The 14,469-nt window shown below is 36.3% G+C and overlaps 3 protein-coding genes across 4 annotated transcripts; 1 reads left to right on the top strand and 2 right to left on the bottom strand.

Annotated features, from left to right (window-relative positions):
• Nucleotides 1–626: 626 nt before the first annotated feature.
• Nucleotides 627–4,719, bottom strand: LOC128178499 (uncharacterized). Of its 2 annotated transcripts, XM_052845696.1 has the most exons (3): nucleotides 4,702–4,719; nucleotides 4,380–4,507; nucleotides 627–2,567 (listed from the first exon to the last, which is right to left on the bottom strand). In XM_052845696.1, the coding sequence occupies exon 3, from the start codon at nucleotides 2,560–2,562 to the stop codon at nucleotides 871–873; it is 1,692 nt and encodes a 563-aa protein (XP_052701656.1). In that variant the 5' UTR covers nucleotides 2,563–2,567; nucleotides 4,380–4,507; nucleotides 4,702–4,719; the 3' UTR covers nucleotides 627–870. The 2 variants fall into 2 exon arrangements, with proteins under 2 accessions (XP_052701656.1, XP_052701654.1); XM_052845694.1 differs by lacking the exon at nucleotides 4,702–4,719 and having other exon boundaries at nucleotides 4,380–4,579.
• A 173-nt stretch (nucleotides 4,720–4,892) lies between these two features.
• Nucleotides 4,893–10,766, top strand: LOC128175134 (tRNA modification GTPase GTPBP3, mitochondrial-like). The gene is made up of 9 exons (XM_052840555.1): nucleotides 4,893–5,971; nucleotides 6,480–6,719; nucleotides 6,950–7,085; nucleotides 7,198–7,351; nucleotides 7,844–7,916; nucleotides 8,217–8,360; nucleotides 8,489–8,654; nucleotides 8,802–9,188; nucleotides 9,537–10,766. The coding sequence occupies exons 1-9, from the start codon at nucleotides 5,848–5,850 to the stop codon at nucleotides 9,769–9,771; spliced, it is 1,659 nt and encodes a 552-aa protein (XP_052696515.1). The 5' UTR covers nucleotides 4,893–5,847; the 3' UTR covers nucleotides 9,772–10,766.
• Nucleotides 10,767–13,007: 2,241 nt separating this feature from the next.
• Nucleotides 13,008–14,403, bottom strand: LOC128178439 (uncharacterized). The gene has a single exon (XM_052845601.1). It carries the CDS (start codon nucleotides 14,300–14,302, stop codon nucleotides 13,505–13,507), a length of 798 nt encoding a protein of 265 aa, XP_052701561.1. The 5' UTR covers nucleotides 14,303–14,403; the 3' UTR covers nucleotides 13,008–13,504.
• Between the last annotated feature and the right edge of the window lie 66 nt (nucleotides 14,404–14,469).

Below are 14,469 nucleotides of genomic sequence, written 5' to 3'. Positions count from 1 at the left end.
TAATGTCATACACTATGCCATCAAGGGCTATATTTTTGCTTATAAATAACATTTTTATTGAATGAAAACATAACAAAATGCATTATGTTGCAATTTTCTTTCCCCAAAAATTATAACCATTGCAAGAATGATCACAAGACTCATTAATACAGTGTATCCACAACATTTTCAACTGTTTTTTTCTGTGATAACATTACCAATCAATTTTGAACCCTAAAACCCAATAACTTCACAAAATATGAGTGACACCAAATGGGCGTGTCTTATAGCATAACCGAAAAACGATATTAGCTGTGCCGCATAATAAAGCATAGCATATGCAACATAAAAAATAGTAGTTTTAAAGTAATGTTGTTTATTAATAAATTTAAAGTGTACAAATTGGAAATTATAAGTAATAAGGAATCATTCTTTGAATGTTATGAGGTGATAACTACGGGCTTTATTGGATTTAACCATGCCCCGACCAAAATTATTACCTCAAATGCTCAAAGAATGATTCCTTATTCCTTTCAAAAACAAATAAATATGTTGTCTAAAAGTCCAACGTTGTACTGGTACAAGAAAATGCTCTTAATACATCAAGAGGAACATATATCCCTTTGGATATAATAGAATATTCAAAATTGATTTGGAATACAATTTATTGGTATATATAGCAGAGCTATCAATGTTGAAAATTCAAATTCAGCAATTAAAATTACTACAGTCTGGCAATTCAAACTTGAACAAATGGGTTAAATTAATTTTAAGTTCTATTCATTGGTTTATTGGTTAAGCTAGTACTTGAAACAATCAATGCCGGGGATACCCCCTAATAAATGTCAGCGTCTCCATGACAACCTCTCTGTTTAGTGATAGTCATCGCTGTCAACATTCCAGGTACCTAATGACCTTGACACAGCCTGTATCATACTCTCCCACCCACACATTCTCATCGGGGTCCATGCTCAGCACGTACGGATCCTGCAGGCTACATGTGATGTAGGTCAGGAACTTCCCGTTACGGTCAATCACATGGAGACAATCATTCTTCCTGTCCACGACTAGAATCCTACAGTAGTTGTCTGTGACAATTCCGTGGGGGTAGAACTGTTTAAAACTTCGACTCAGATTTCCTGTGTAACGAAATCGGAGCTCTCCGGAACTTTTCAGCACAATGACAGCACATGCGTTCCAGTCTGAAACACAAATGTCCTTGTTGGCATTTTCTTTGATGTACATGTTGTTGCGGCTTGCTGAGAAGAGGGGTTTACCTGTTTCATCAAATTGGATTTCTTTCTTCAGCTTTCCTTGGGAAAAAATTCCTACCTTGCTTTCTTGGTAATCTTCCCTTCTCATGCAAACCATGAGATCATCGTCTGCATTGAAAGTGACACCAAATGGAATCCATCCCGACAGATCTAAAAGCTTTGAGATTTTACCCTCTCTAACTATATTCACACACTCATCAGACAAATGAGAATAAACAATTTCACCCATCTTGTTTTTCGCAATATCTTTTTGGCTGTTTTTAGAGATTGCTGTTATGCAATTCTGGACAGTGCCAGTTATGTCCACTTCCCTCAAAATTTCATCTGTTCCATAAATCCAAACTCTATCATCCTCGTTGTGGCAGATCCCCTTCAACTGTTTACAGTTGGTCTTTACAGTAGCTATCAGTTCTGGCTCTGGTAGAAGTGACTTTGTGGATATTGAAGAAACATTTCCAGTTCTATTCAATGAATACCCAGGCAGTTTTGTACGAATGGATCTTTGAAAATGAATAAGTTTTGGAATGATATCTCCCTCTTTCACATTCACTGGGACTATTTTGGCTGTTTTGATTGCTGGTCTGCTTGGGATTATTCTAAAAGCATCATTCTTTGAGGCGTAAGAAAGCAGCCGTGTGAACCTGTCATCTTGTAAGATGTCCTCGTTGGCTTTAATTGAATCCTTCACATCCTGTAAGGCTGACTGAATTTCGTCAGTGTTGTCCTGCAAGCATTTGGTGTCACTTTGGATGATTTCATCCATATCTTTTCCCACCTTATCTATAACTTTGTCAATCATTTGATGCCATTGTTTCCCCAGTTCCTTCAAGGAGTCTCTCTCTTTGTCACTCTCCTCTATATACTTGGCTAGCTCCTCCTTTGATTCCCCAACAACTTTCTCATATTCCTTTCTGAACTTCCTCAGTTCTTCCAAGTCCTCCTTGACGGTGCTCCGAGTTGTTTCACAGATTTCCTCTAGATCCACTGCCCCGTGTCGTTTATGGTTTCCCGTCAGACACCGTGAGCAGATTGGGACGCTACAGTCCTGACAGAAGAGGTCACATTGCTGTTTGGGGTGATCCTGACATTTCTCTATCTCTGCCTCTGGTTTGACAAGTTGTGATGTGTAGGGTACAATTTCATGCCTCAATGATTTATTTCTGTCTATATGGGTGCTCAAACACTGAGCACAGAGGTTAACTTGACAACTTCCGCAGTGAATTACGACAACTTCGGGACACAGACTGCAGCGAACAGGGTCCTGCGCCATGTTTAACCCTTTATCTGCACTCATTCTGATCCAAGTCATTCAACCTATCAAAAAAATAATTAGAAAACAAAATCAGCAAGAATATCTGGGACAAATGTCATCATTACTCAGCAAATTTTCTTATAAACAAGTAAACTCTTTGGTCACATTGCTCTCATGTGTATACGATATAAAACTTAGAACAACACACCATTAGTGTGCTAAATTGATCATGTACTACATAAAAAGAGTCCAATATTACTTTAAAGTATCAAAAGTTTTGACAATGACATTGTATCTAACTTATCCTGGAAATAAGGAAATATGCATACAACAAAAAAACCCAAATTATTGTGTATATTATATAAAAAAAAAAAATAAACACCAGGCTTACTCTGTGTTAGTCTGTAGAGTCTCTTTAATGTGACAGAGACAGTGTTACTGCTGTGATATAGGGGATATAACCAACAAACCAGAGCTAGTATTGTTAGAATGCCTTATATCACACTCTACTACAATTTGTTTTCCCTTGGACTGAAATGTCACATTTTCATTGGTTTAAAAATAGCACGTGATTGCCTCATATATCTCTATATTTGTTCTGTGAGAATTAATATTAGGCAATATGGCCGTCATTGGTCGATGCTTCGCTTACTATTTCGACATTTCATAGTATTTAATACATAAACCGCATGCCGTAAGTTCTTTAAGTATTTGGAGTAGTTGCCCTTTGAAATTCTTTAAAATTAGAGTAGTTGCCCTTAGAATATTGACCTCACATTGTTTTGTCTAGAGCAGAACAAAATGGCAGCGTCGAAATTTGCTCAAATCTCTGCAGAGAAAAGGGAGAAAACATTTAAAAAGAATAGCAACAAAACATTGTAGGTAAACATGGGTGAAGCAAAGATTTTTAAAGCGTATTTAAAAGGTGAGATTGAAAATTTTGAAGAGTTTAAAAGAGTTAAATTGGAAGAGATGTTAGGTATCTTGTACATGTCTGTGCCATGATCATCGCTATTTGTGAATAAATATGTCGCTCAATAGTCCTCGGGAAAACAAAACACTTATTAGGTTAGTTACTGACTCACTACGGAAATATATTTCGCCTCACCATCTATGAGATTGATCAACCCAATATATTTCCGTAGTGAGTCAGTAACTAACCAAATAAGTAATAGTATCCTTGGTATCCTTGAGACCTTAACTCTACCAATGTGCCAGTGCCTGTTGCACAAAGTTCTAGAGACTATCTAGCTATTTCACCCGTAAGACAGTATTTCAAGCACTGAGACAAAATGTACCCTAAAAGAGACATTTATTGCCTTTGCTGGAGTTTGAACCAGGGTCCTCTGGCATACCAATCCAGCCACTCTACTGAACGAACTGAAGAATCAACTCACTACCCAGAGCCCGGAAAGGAAAGCAATGTACTCCAAGAGATTCCTGATCAAAAACAGTCCAATTCCCCCCACTTCTCTTTACACACTTGCAGGTCAGACCAAGAATGGCTGAAAAATGCTCAGTTTCTCTATATGCAATGTCAACCTCTTGTATTGCCTAAACTTTGGATCCACCACAATTAATTGTTCTATTTATAGATGAATAAAAGTGGTTCTCTGTACACATTGATATAAATTAATCTTAAGCTAAACTTGTCATTGCATGCCGCAACTAAAATTGCATATCACTTGACATGTGAGCTGATTATCGTTACACATGGACGTTTGACCTCTCAACCGGGGTAACTGGCATTGCTTATCATGGATCATAGCATGCATAAGGCACATACTGAACTTCTGCCTCTATCAGTATATCTATCTAATGGCAGAAAGAGTCAGTGGATATTACAAATAACACTCAACAAAATATATATTTACCGATCACTGGACACGCCTGCTTACGGACTCTCTCTCCCTCTCCATATTTTTCTGCAGTTGGCGAGATGTCGACATCTGCACACGGCTGGAGAATGCAGCCCTATATCTCCGCCCAGTCAGCAAATACTCTGTAAGGTGTTCTATATATAGCGACTGTAATAAATGGGGTCTATTGAATCTTTTTAGATTGAGGATATTATTTACGTTACATATACCTATACCTACATCAGTACATGACCTAGACTTACTAAGAAAGAAATCTTATCATCACTATAAAAATCATAACGATACATATACAAATTAAAAGAGGTAGACAATTTACTGCTAAGTATCAATGAACAGGTCTGATAAATGTGTCCAGTCCAAAAAGAGTTAAATCTTAATCCAATTCGGAACTTATTATTGTTAACGTCTATTTTCCATATTTTCTCGGCATCTTCAATTTCCGACACGATAAACGTGTATTTGGCTTGCAATCATACTACAGTAGTTGGCCATAAGTATGTTCCCAAAATGGCCGCTGTAACTTTTTTTTTTCTGTAAGGTACATTTTAAAAGGAAATAAAGCATATTTTTCTTTGATGTCCAGATTCAAAAAATGTGCCCTATGATTCTCCGACTTTTTTTCTTCTTTTGCCGAGTTAATTTTTGGAGTTATTCCCCTTTGGTAAACATTTATCGTCTGCACAACAACATGGCGACGAACGACAAAAAATGTATGGGAAGACAGAAACAAGTCGTAATACAGATGTCAGATTTGGGATTTATACATAAATAAAACTGGAAGGATCAACGGAATAAACAACCGAAACTGTTATGTAAAGTTTAAAAATACGGAAGACCGGAATAATGGTAAAATCGTAACTCGATCTGAAAGTTGTAAGATTCGGTAACCACGAGATGACTGAATCCCATTTTAAAGTCCCCAGAACAAACCAAAAACATGCTTTCAAAAATCAAACAGCTTGATTTACAGCAAGACCAAAGTATAATGTGATAAATAAAACTGTAAGTAGACTGTTTCTCATCAGTAATTGTTTGGCACTTCACATATCGCCAATAGTTTGTTAGAAAAAGATAACCAGGCTTTCTAGTCCCAATTAAACAGAGCAGAATGACAGCATCAACATATATTTTAGCTAACATACTGTTCAGACACTAATATCATTAAAATTATGTGAAAAATGCTAATAATACGGTAACAAAGGTAAAAAAACGAAATCCGAATTTTCCAAAACCTAGAAAAAGTTGTACTTGACATTTCGAGTAGTCTCACTTTATATTGACTGCAAGCCTTTACATCGTTAAACGAGGAAAATTGCAAGAATATTTCATATCCTAGGATATAATACAAAGTAATATATATGTTTGCCTAGTCATTTTTTCTTTGTTGTTAGAAGTAGTTAGTCAAAAAACTTCAGGCGATGACGAGATCTACGTTAACGTCGACCATTTTGGGAACATACTTATGGCCAACTACTGTATGTCAAGGTATCGGATTTTCCGAAACCTATTGCACACTGGGAGCGTACTTGATTCCATTTCTGCTAGATGTACCACCCGCTTGTGTCTGGAGCTAAGACCTAGACTAGGTAGATCTCCGTGTGTAAAAATTGTTTTACACAACAAACTAGCTCTAGGTTTGTAGCTCCCGGTCTGAAAAAATTCGGATGGACGACCTGGGAGCTACAGTGCCACCCATTAAAAATTGTGTATTTATTGTGCACAAAAACATATGCGCTAGTTTTGGACTGATTAACTATATTTATACGCAAATTATGTGAAAACACAATTAGTACCATTTAATAAATCCTTCATGCAATTTACTACAATGTACTGATATCTACCCTTTACTTGCCTCAGACTTTCTCCGGAGCATGCTACCGACCTCGGAAAAATCAAGTTTGTTAAATTTACATCGAGATCGAGAGTCGCAATTTTTACATGTAAACAAACTGCACCAGTTCACTTTACGGGGCTGGTAATGGTGTTTAAAAGACTACCAGAGGCAAGTAAAGGGACGATAGCAGTAGTAAGAATGGCTATCTCAGCACTTTTCAGTTTATCAATAAATCAAGCCCTCTAACGTGTGCATTTCAGAGCTCCCTTGCCAGAGGGCAGTCCACACACAGGGAGGAGACACAATATTTGCTCTGTCCTCTGGTCAGGGTAAATGTGGTGTGGCAGTTATCCGAGTATCCGGTCCTCAAGCCAAGGAGTCTATTCATCAGATGTGCTCATTTCGACGCTTCCCAGCCCCAAAGTCAACTCAGCTGAGACGAATTAGAGATACTGATACCAAGGAGCCCATAGACAGGGGCCTGGTGATCTGGTTCCCATGTAGGTGATACGAAAAATATTTTAATATATAAAATAAAATACATAATATTTTAATTGTGGTATTAACATTAAAGAATCAAACAAAATAAGGCAATATTGCTATAGGCATTGATTAGGATACTAATTACAAAAGAGAAGGGAAAGGTATCTGTGCCACCAAAAACTAAATTACATTTTAGTTATAACTCCACAAACAAAGCTTGTGTGCTTCAGTAATTACTTGATTTCAGCACCCAAAAGTTTTACTGGAGAGGACTGTGTAGAATTCCAAGTTCACGGAGGACCAGCAGTGATTGCTGCCATGGTTACCAGTCTGGGGAAACTCCCCTCTTACAGACACGCAGAACCTGGGGAGTTCACCAAAAGGTCTTTACAATATGTGAACATTAATGTATATTTATATCTGATGTGAATTCTAAAAAAAAAAATCCTTGATGGGGATAAATTATTTAGTGAACTTGAGTGCATGTTGTTTCAGAGCCTTTATGAATGGGAAGCTTGATTTGACGGAGGTTGAAGGATTAGGGGACCTAATCCATGCTGAGACCGAGGTCCAGAGGAAGCAGGCTCTACGTCAGATGGAGGGGGACCTTGGAAAATTGTACACAGACTGGAGAAACCGGGCCATGAAGGTGTGTTATCAGACACTGTAGTGATATTCGGGGACTTCTGGTTGAGGTGTAGCAACTGGTATCTGAATACAGTAGAAAGTAAAGTCAAGTAAAAGTATTCATTGTAACTCATTCTGGTAAAGTTGGATACTATATTAATGTTAGAATTCATGATTAATTAATTTTAATTGATTTCGTTACTATCCTTGTCCACAAGTTTACACCCTAAATAAATAATGAAATGCAATCTTTTTGTTCCTCCCAATAACTTTATCCACAAAATTTTGTCCAAAGGAACCTATTTGCATGGTAATTTATCCCAACAATGAAATGATTTCACAACAATATTTGGTCAGTGTCTATTGCATACTTTCTCTGTATAGTTTGAAAAAAATATTTTTTCCATAGAGTGTACTGTTAGAAATCATCCAATCAAAAAGAGAGATAACATATACTCCTTGATTTACCCATACACAGCTCTAAACATTGGTGTGTTATCTTTTATCACTGCAGGCTGTTGCCAATGTTGAGGCATTCATTGACTTTTCTGAGAGTGACACGCTAGAGGAAGACCTGCTTTGTGAAGGTGAGTGAAATCATAAAAGAGAATGTGGAATTCAGATATCACAAAATCCACAGAATGTAATGATTTGATTATTACATATTTCCTAATATAACCAAGTTAAGGTAATTTAATAATAAAATCAAAACCTGAATTTTGTTTTCTCTTAAACCTGATATCAATAAGTCAATGAATGTACCCGAAATATTAAGAATTAAAAAAAGGGGGGAAATTTAAGTAAAGAAATTCATAATTTCAATTAAACTATAATATTTTAACTTGATATACAATTGAAACTGTACACCGTGTTATTTATGGAGGTAGTGACAGCTGAGGTGGACAGGTTGTGGACAGAGATAACTACGCACCTGTCGGACCATCGCCGGGGGGAGAGGCTGAGGGAAGGCGTCCATGTTGTGATTGTGGGCAGGCCTAATGTAGGCAAAAGCTCCCTGCTAAACAGCCTTTGTGAGTTTGTGTGAATACAACATTCCAACTCTCAAGTTTTACTTTGAAAATGAGTAAGTTATTCATATTTTGTCATTATGTGTCTTTCTTTTGCTGTTATTGTGTTATTTTTGTTTGTAATTGAGTAGGTCAGAGGCCTGCGGCTATTGTTTCTCCTATCCCTGGAACTACTCGTGACATCGTAGAGACCGCCCTCAATGTGGGGGGATACCCAGTCCTGCTGAGTGATACCGCCGGCCTACGGGAAACAGAGGATTTCATTGAAAAGGAGGGGGTCTTCAGGGCTCTACAAAGGTAACATGTAGGAATGTATGCATTGAGAAGGCTCTGAGGTTCTGTGTAGAATATATGATATATATTTTCTCACCAGAAAAATGCAAGATTTTATATTTCTTGTATTTTTCATGACTTTGTTTATGATTTACTTCAATCTGTTTTCAGAGCTAAGCAAGCAGACATAAAGGTCCTTGTTATAGAAGCAACAGAATTTGTTCATCTTCTCCAAACAGACTCCATAGATGACATTATGATTAACCATCTAAAGGACATTGGACTTGTTTCAAGACTACAACAAAACACTGTTTCACCTGTTAATGTACAGACAGTCACAAAAGACGGTGACCTACAAGATGATGCTAATTTTATCTCGAACGTTGGTGAATTAATTGTGGTATTGAACAAATGTGATCTGATAAGTGATGTAGATCTTGCCTTCATAGAAGACATTGTACAGAAGAAAGGGTGTCTGTCTGTGTGTCACTTGTCCTGTACCTCTGGTCATGGCATGGAGGAATTCCTGAAAGTTCTACAGCGGAGACTTGCTCATGTGTAAGCATTTGGTCTCTATGACATCCTTTTAAATCAGTTCAAAAAAATTCAAGTTGTTGCAAAAGGAAACATGATCCATCAAATAATTTTGAATTTATTGATTTGAATTTATTAATTTCTAGAATAGATGCCCAAGCTCCCTCTCTCAGTATATGTATTTATAATAAGACAAGCAAAGGATACTTCTTTGAGCTCCAGATTGTTTTCAGTCAGGTAGTTTTAATATAATTTAAATCACACAACATTATAGGTTATACATGTTATGTTGTAATAGATCCCATTTGCAAGATCCTTTTTTATACAGGGTTGTGTTATAATAATTTTTCCTATATCTTTATTTTTTCACAGATGTGGCAACCCTTTAGCTGGGAGTCCAAGCTTAACACAAGCCAGGTACCGATTTCACCTTGAAAAATGCCAAGGTCACCTTGAAAACTACAAAAAATACATGGAGTTGGGAGATGTTGTATTGGCTGCCCAGAGTCTGAGAAAAGTTCTCTTTGACATTGGAAAAATCACGGGTCGGATAACGACAGAAGATATATTGGATATCATATTTAAAGACTTCTGTGTTGGGAAATAAACTTAGCCATTGTGAAATATCGTATATTTTACTTCCAATGTTCAACACAGATACTGTTTGATAATACAAACATTTACAACAAATGTGTTCTGTAAGTGAAATCTTGAGGTTGGCATGCCGCATATTAAGAAAGGGATACTCAGTGAGTTCACCCATTGGCAGTCTTTTGGGTGAAATCAAAACAGGGCGAGTGAAATGTTGAAGGAGTAATACTTAACATTCAAATAATGTACTTTTATAGACGAACATAAGAATCACAAATAACGCCATTACAATTAAACTGCCATCTTTTGGATTGACTGATTGTTATGATGTGCCCACTGAAGAGTTTCATTTTTCGTTAACTTTACAATTTCTCAGTATTATTACTGAAGACAAAAGAAATGATGGCTGTCTTTCACTATACATAGGTATGCAAATACAATATGGTTTGTAATTGTTTGTAAAAAATATGTATCGTTAAATAAAATTTACCACTACTACAGTATAATAAAATGTAATGATACTTGACTTTGTATATAAAATTACATCAGTCCCTCGTCTATTTTAGTGGGAAAAGCTATATATTTACTTTTACTATATTTACTTTTTTGTCGAAATATGTGATACTTTTAACTTACAAGTATAAATGGAATATTCTTTAAAAATCTCGTGGAAGTAGAATCATGATGGCGACTTGTCCACATTTTATTATACTGTGTCTATTTCTTTACTCTGTTAGATATGCATGTACCGGTATTTGGCATTATTTGTTTGTATTAAGTCTTCAATTATTCTGCTAAGATTGAGTAATCCAGCTTACAGGCACTGGGCGAATGAGGATACAGTAACTTCTTTTATAGTTTGAATGTTATTTATTCTTGCGTTCAAACTTTGCAAGAAAAAGTTTATGTTTACAATATACATTTGAATTATAAATTGAGTGTTAGTTCGTTACTTGATAAGATACCTAATATCGAGTTGTGTTATGCGCATTGATGAAGTTTTCCGGTAAATTTTTCCATTGATACGTCGATCAATATAGAGAAATTACTAAATTCATTTCTTAATTCTAAGCGTCGCTAAAATTAATAAAATCAAATTGTTGAATTAAAGATTATTCCATAAGAAACTATTTATATTTATTAATCAATAATAAACAAAATAGAAACGACATGGTATGAAATGGTTGCTTACACAGAACAGTCCAGCCTTTTCCCTTAAAATCAAGATATCGGCAATTATTCACATCAGCACACACAAAAGTATTCTACAAAATTCTTCCCAATAAATGTAGTGAAGCATTAAAACGAAAATGGGTGTTTTGGATTGGCAGGGTAAGAATTAACATATTTGTTTTAAATTGATTTGTAATGTCTTGGAAAATTAAGAAGGTCCTTAATTCACTAACATCGACGATGTGTACTTAAAAAGCGTACGTGATACATATCCAATTTGTTTTTCATGTGTGTAAACAGAGAGAGAGAGAGAGAGAGAGAGAGAGGAAAAAAGAAATTAATCTCGTAATTAAGTTTAAGTGGAGATGATTTTTTTTATTTCTCAGGTTAAGTATTATTATACCCCCCGCAAAAAGGTTTGGGGGGGGGGGGGGGTATATAGGAATCATCTTGTCCGTCCGTCTGTCTGTGCAATCGTGTCCGGTCCATATCTTTCTTATGGAGAAACATTGGAAGTTCTTACTTCACACAAAGATTGCTTATGACCAAAGGGTGTGTCATGATCTTGACCCAAGGTCATTGGGGCAAGGTCAAGGTCACTGGCAGAAAAAGTGCAAAATTCGTGTCCGGTCATAATCTTTCTTATGGAGAAGCATTGAATGTTCTGACTTTACACAAATATTGCTTATGACCAAAGGGTGTGCCATGACCTTCACCCAAGGTCATTTTGGTAAGGTCAAGGTCACTGACAGAAAAAGTGCAAAATTCGTGTACGGTCCATATCTTTCTTATGGAGAAACATTGGAAGTTTTTACTTCACATAAAAATTGCTTATGACCAAAGAGTGTGTCATGGCCTTGACCCAAGGTCATTTGGGCAAGGTCAAGGTCACTGGTAGAAAAAGTCTGGCAGAAAAAGTGCAAAATTCGTGTCTGAACCGTATCTTTCTTATTGAGAAACATTGGAAGTTCTTACTTCACACAAAGATTGCTTATGACCTAAGAGTGTGTCATGGCCTTGACCCAAGGTCATTCGAGCAAGGTCAAGGTCACTGGCAGAAAAGGTGCAAAATTCGTGTCCGGTCATTATCTTACTTATGGAGAAGCATTGAATGTTCTTACTTCACAAAAATATTGCTTATGACCAAAGGGTGTGTCATGACCTTGACCCAAGGTCATTTGGGTAAGTTCAAGGTCACTGGCAGTAAAGAACAAAAGTCATATCATTCTTCTGGACAAATATTGAAGTTCTTAATTCACATAAAGATTGCTTATAACCTGAGGGTGTGTCATGACCTTGACCCAAGGTTAATTGAGGAAGCTCAAGGTCATTGTTTCAAAAATGCTTAATTCCTGTCTTTGTCATATCTTCTATTAATGGAAATATTAGAAGCTAAAATTTGACACAAAGCTTGCTTGTCTCAGGCCACATAAAATTATTTTTAGATTCTCATCCCCGTCTCTCTGAAAATGGCCTGCCCGATGAATTTTTTTTGGGGGGAAAAAAATGTGTGGAAAAAAATATTTCAGAAAAAATTGGGCTCAGTATACCAACAAATTGTTTGAATAATAAATGTCTGCTTGACATGTGGATTTTGTTTGATTCGAGTCACGTTTGTTAACGTAAGGATGCAAATGTCCTCATGCATTAACAGTTAACTTAAAATAAAATGGAATTAAAGGATAGAAATTGGTTTGTTTACTCATATTAGCATTAACAGTTTTAAAAAATACAGCAGTTGTTATTTATAGAAAATGGACGGTGAAATAGATTCATCGAATATTTTCTATAATAGCAAAAATACACGCGTTATGATTTTTTCCTTAGCGGTGGGTATCAATTGTGAGCTTGCTCACAGTACCTCTGGTTTGTTATGATTTTTATACTGAGCAGTTCCTGTATTAAAAGAAAAAGGTGTGACTAAATGGCAAAAAAAGAAACATACACTTGAAAAAATCAGGGTTGTTTTTAATTAAGCATTGAATCATTATTTTTTGAAAGATGTGGTCTCATAACTGCAACGGTGTGTGCACGCGCGCTAGCGCCGTTGCAGTTATGAAACCACATCTTTCAAAATATAATTATTCAATGCTTATATTTACGTTTTTTAACATTTATTCTCTTCCCGAAAACATGATTTATTTTTAAAAAATCTCTGCCTTATTCAACGAGTAATGTGCAATTAATGGAAGAGCCATTGGATCAGCCGAATCATGCTGACAAAAATAGTGCACAGAGATTTGATAACTTATAAGAGAATTTTATTTTTCATTCTGTAATTTGATGAATTTACTTTTGGTATACAAGAAATTAATCAATTGAATTCATTTTACTGTTAAAATATGTTTACATCAAGAAATATTTATCAGCGTAAGTATAATATCAGGTCGTGCTCTGGCTTGAAGTCGCGAGGAGAGTCAGTCATGTTCTTTGAGAAATACTAAAGGAAAACTGTATTCATACGCACCAGATTTGGTGATTGGGTCTTCTGTGTTTTGCGTAAATATCACTCAAAGCAATCAAGTCAATTTGATAGGGGGAAAGAAAGTAAATGTTAATATAATTGCATATCAGCTTTATTGAGCCAACCTCGCTAGGTCGTTTATTCTCTGTCTAGTAGCACTTTGTATGTTGTTCTGTAGTCTTTGCCCGAGTGACTGTTGGTATGAATATAAGGCAGCCCGAGGTTTCAATAATATCTGTTGACAAATCCCCAGGATTTCCCAGGAGATGTCTCCATATGATACACCTATGAATTTTCCAGGATCATTGCGAACTAAGAACTGCAGTTCGTCTAAAGCCCTCTGTGCTCTCAAAGGGTCAATATATTTACAGCACAAAATCTCCAACATTTGCGACAGTATGACGGATGGGATATACATTCTGTTTAATAGGCTTTTTCTACTGGATTGTTGTTCTGGCATTAATTCGTTAATATAGCAGATTTCAGTGTTTAATCTAATATCCATTGCTACAGCATGTCTCATCTTTGTAGACAAAGACTGGCCCCCTACAGCCTCAGTATACCTCTCCGAATCAACGTTCTCTCTAACTATCAGAAATGGTTGTGCTAACTTAATCTTTGTCGTCTCTATTACAGATAACGCTTCCCTGTATCTGAGTGTCTTGTAATAATACACTGCAATGTACAACATGTCAGAAATACAACCAAAACTAGCAGCGAATTTTAACATGTAAATGCACATTTTTAAAACAATGTACACCTGCTTGTTGACGCATCTATTAGCGTGCTTGTTATGTAATATAAAGGCAATGCACTGAAAGGTAGTAGCCGCGTGTCTCTGTAAACTTACTGTTTGGTACTCTGTCAGGTTTGATCCAACTAACTGTTCCACTTTTTGAAGGTATCTCATACAGTCCCCTAAGTCTGATGTGTGTATTGAATCATAACTACTTATCTCTCTAAATAATTCACCATCATACACTGCTTCGCGTATTAGGAATCGCACGTCCGTATTAAGGACGTTGGATCCTGCGATCAAAAGTCTCTAAGTTTTTTTCTAAAGTATTTTTTTATCAT

Source organism: Crassostrea angulata, chromosome 3 (assembly GCF_025612915.1).
Source record: "Crassostrea angulata isolate pt1a10 chromosome 3, ASM2561291v2, whole genome shotgun sequence".
Lineage (NCBI taxonomy): Eukaryota > Metazoa > Mollusca > Bivalvia > Ostreida > Ostreidae > Magallana > Magallana angulata.
The sequence above is the reverse complement of the archived record's forward strand: the minus strand, read 5'-3'. Positions and strand labels throughout refer to the sequence as shown.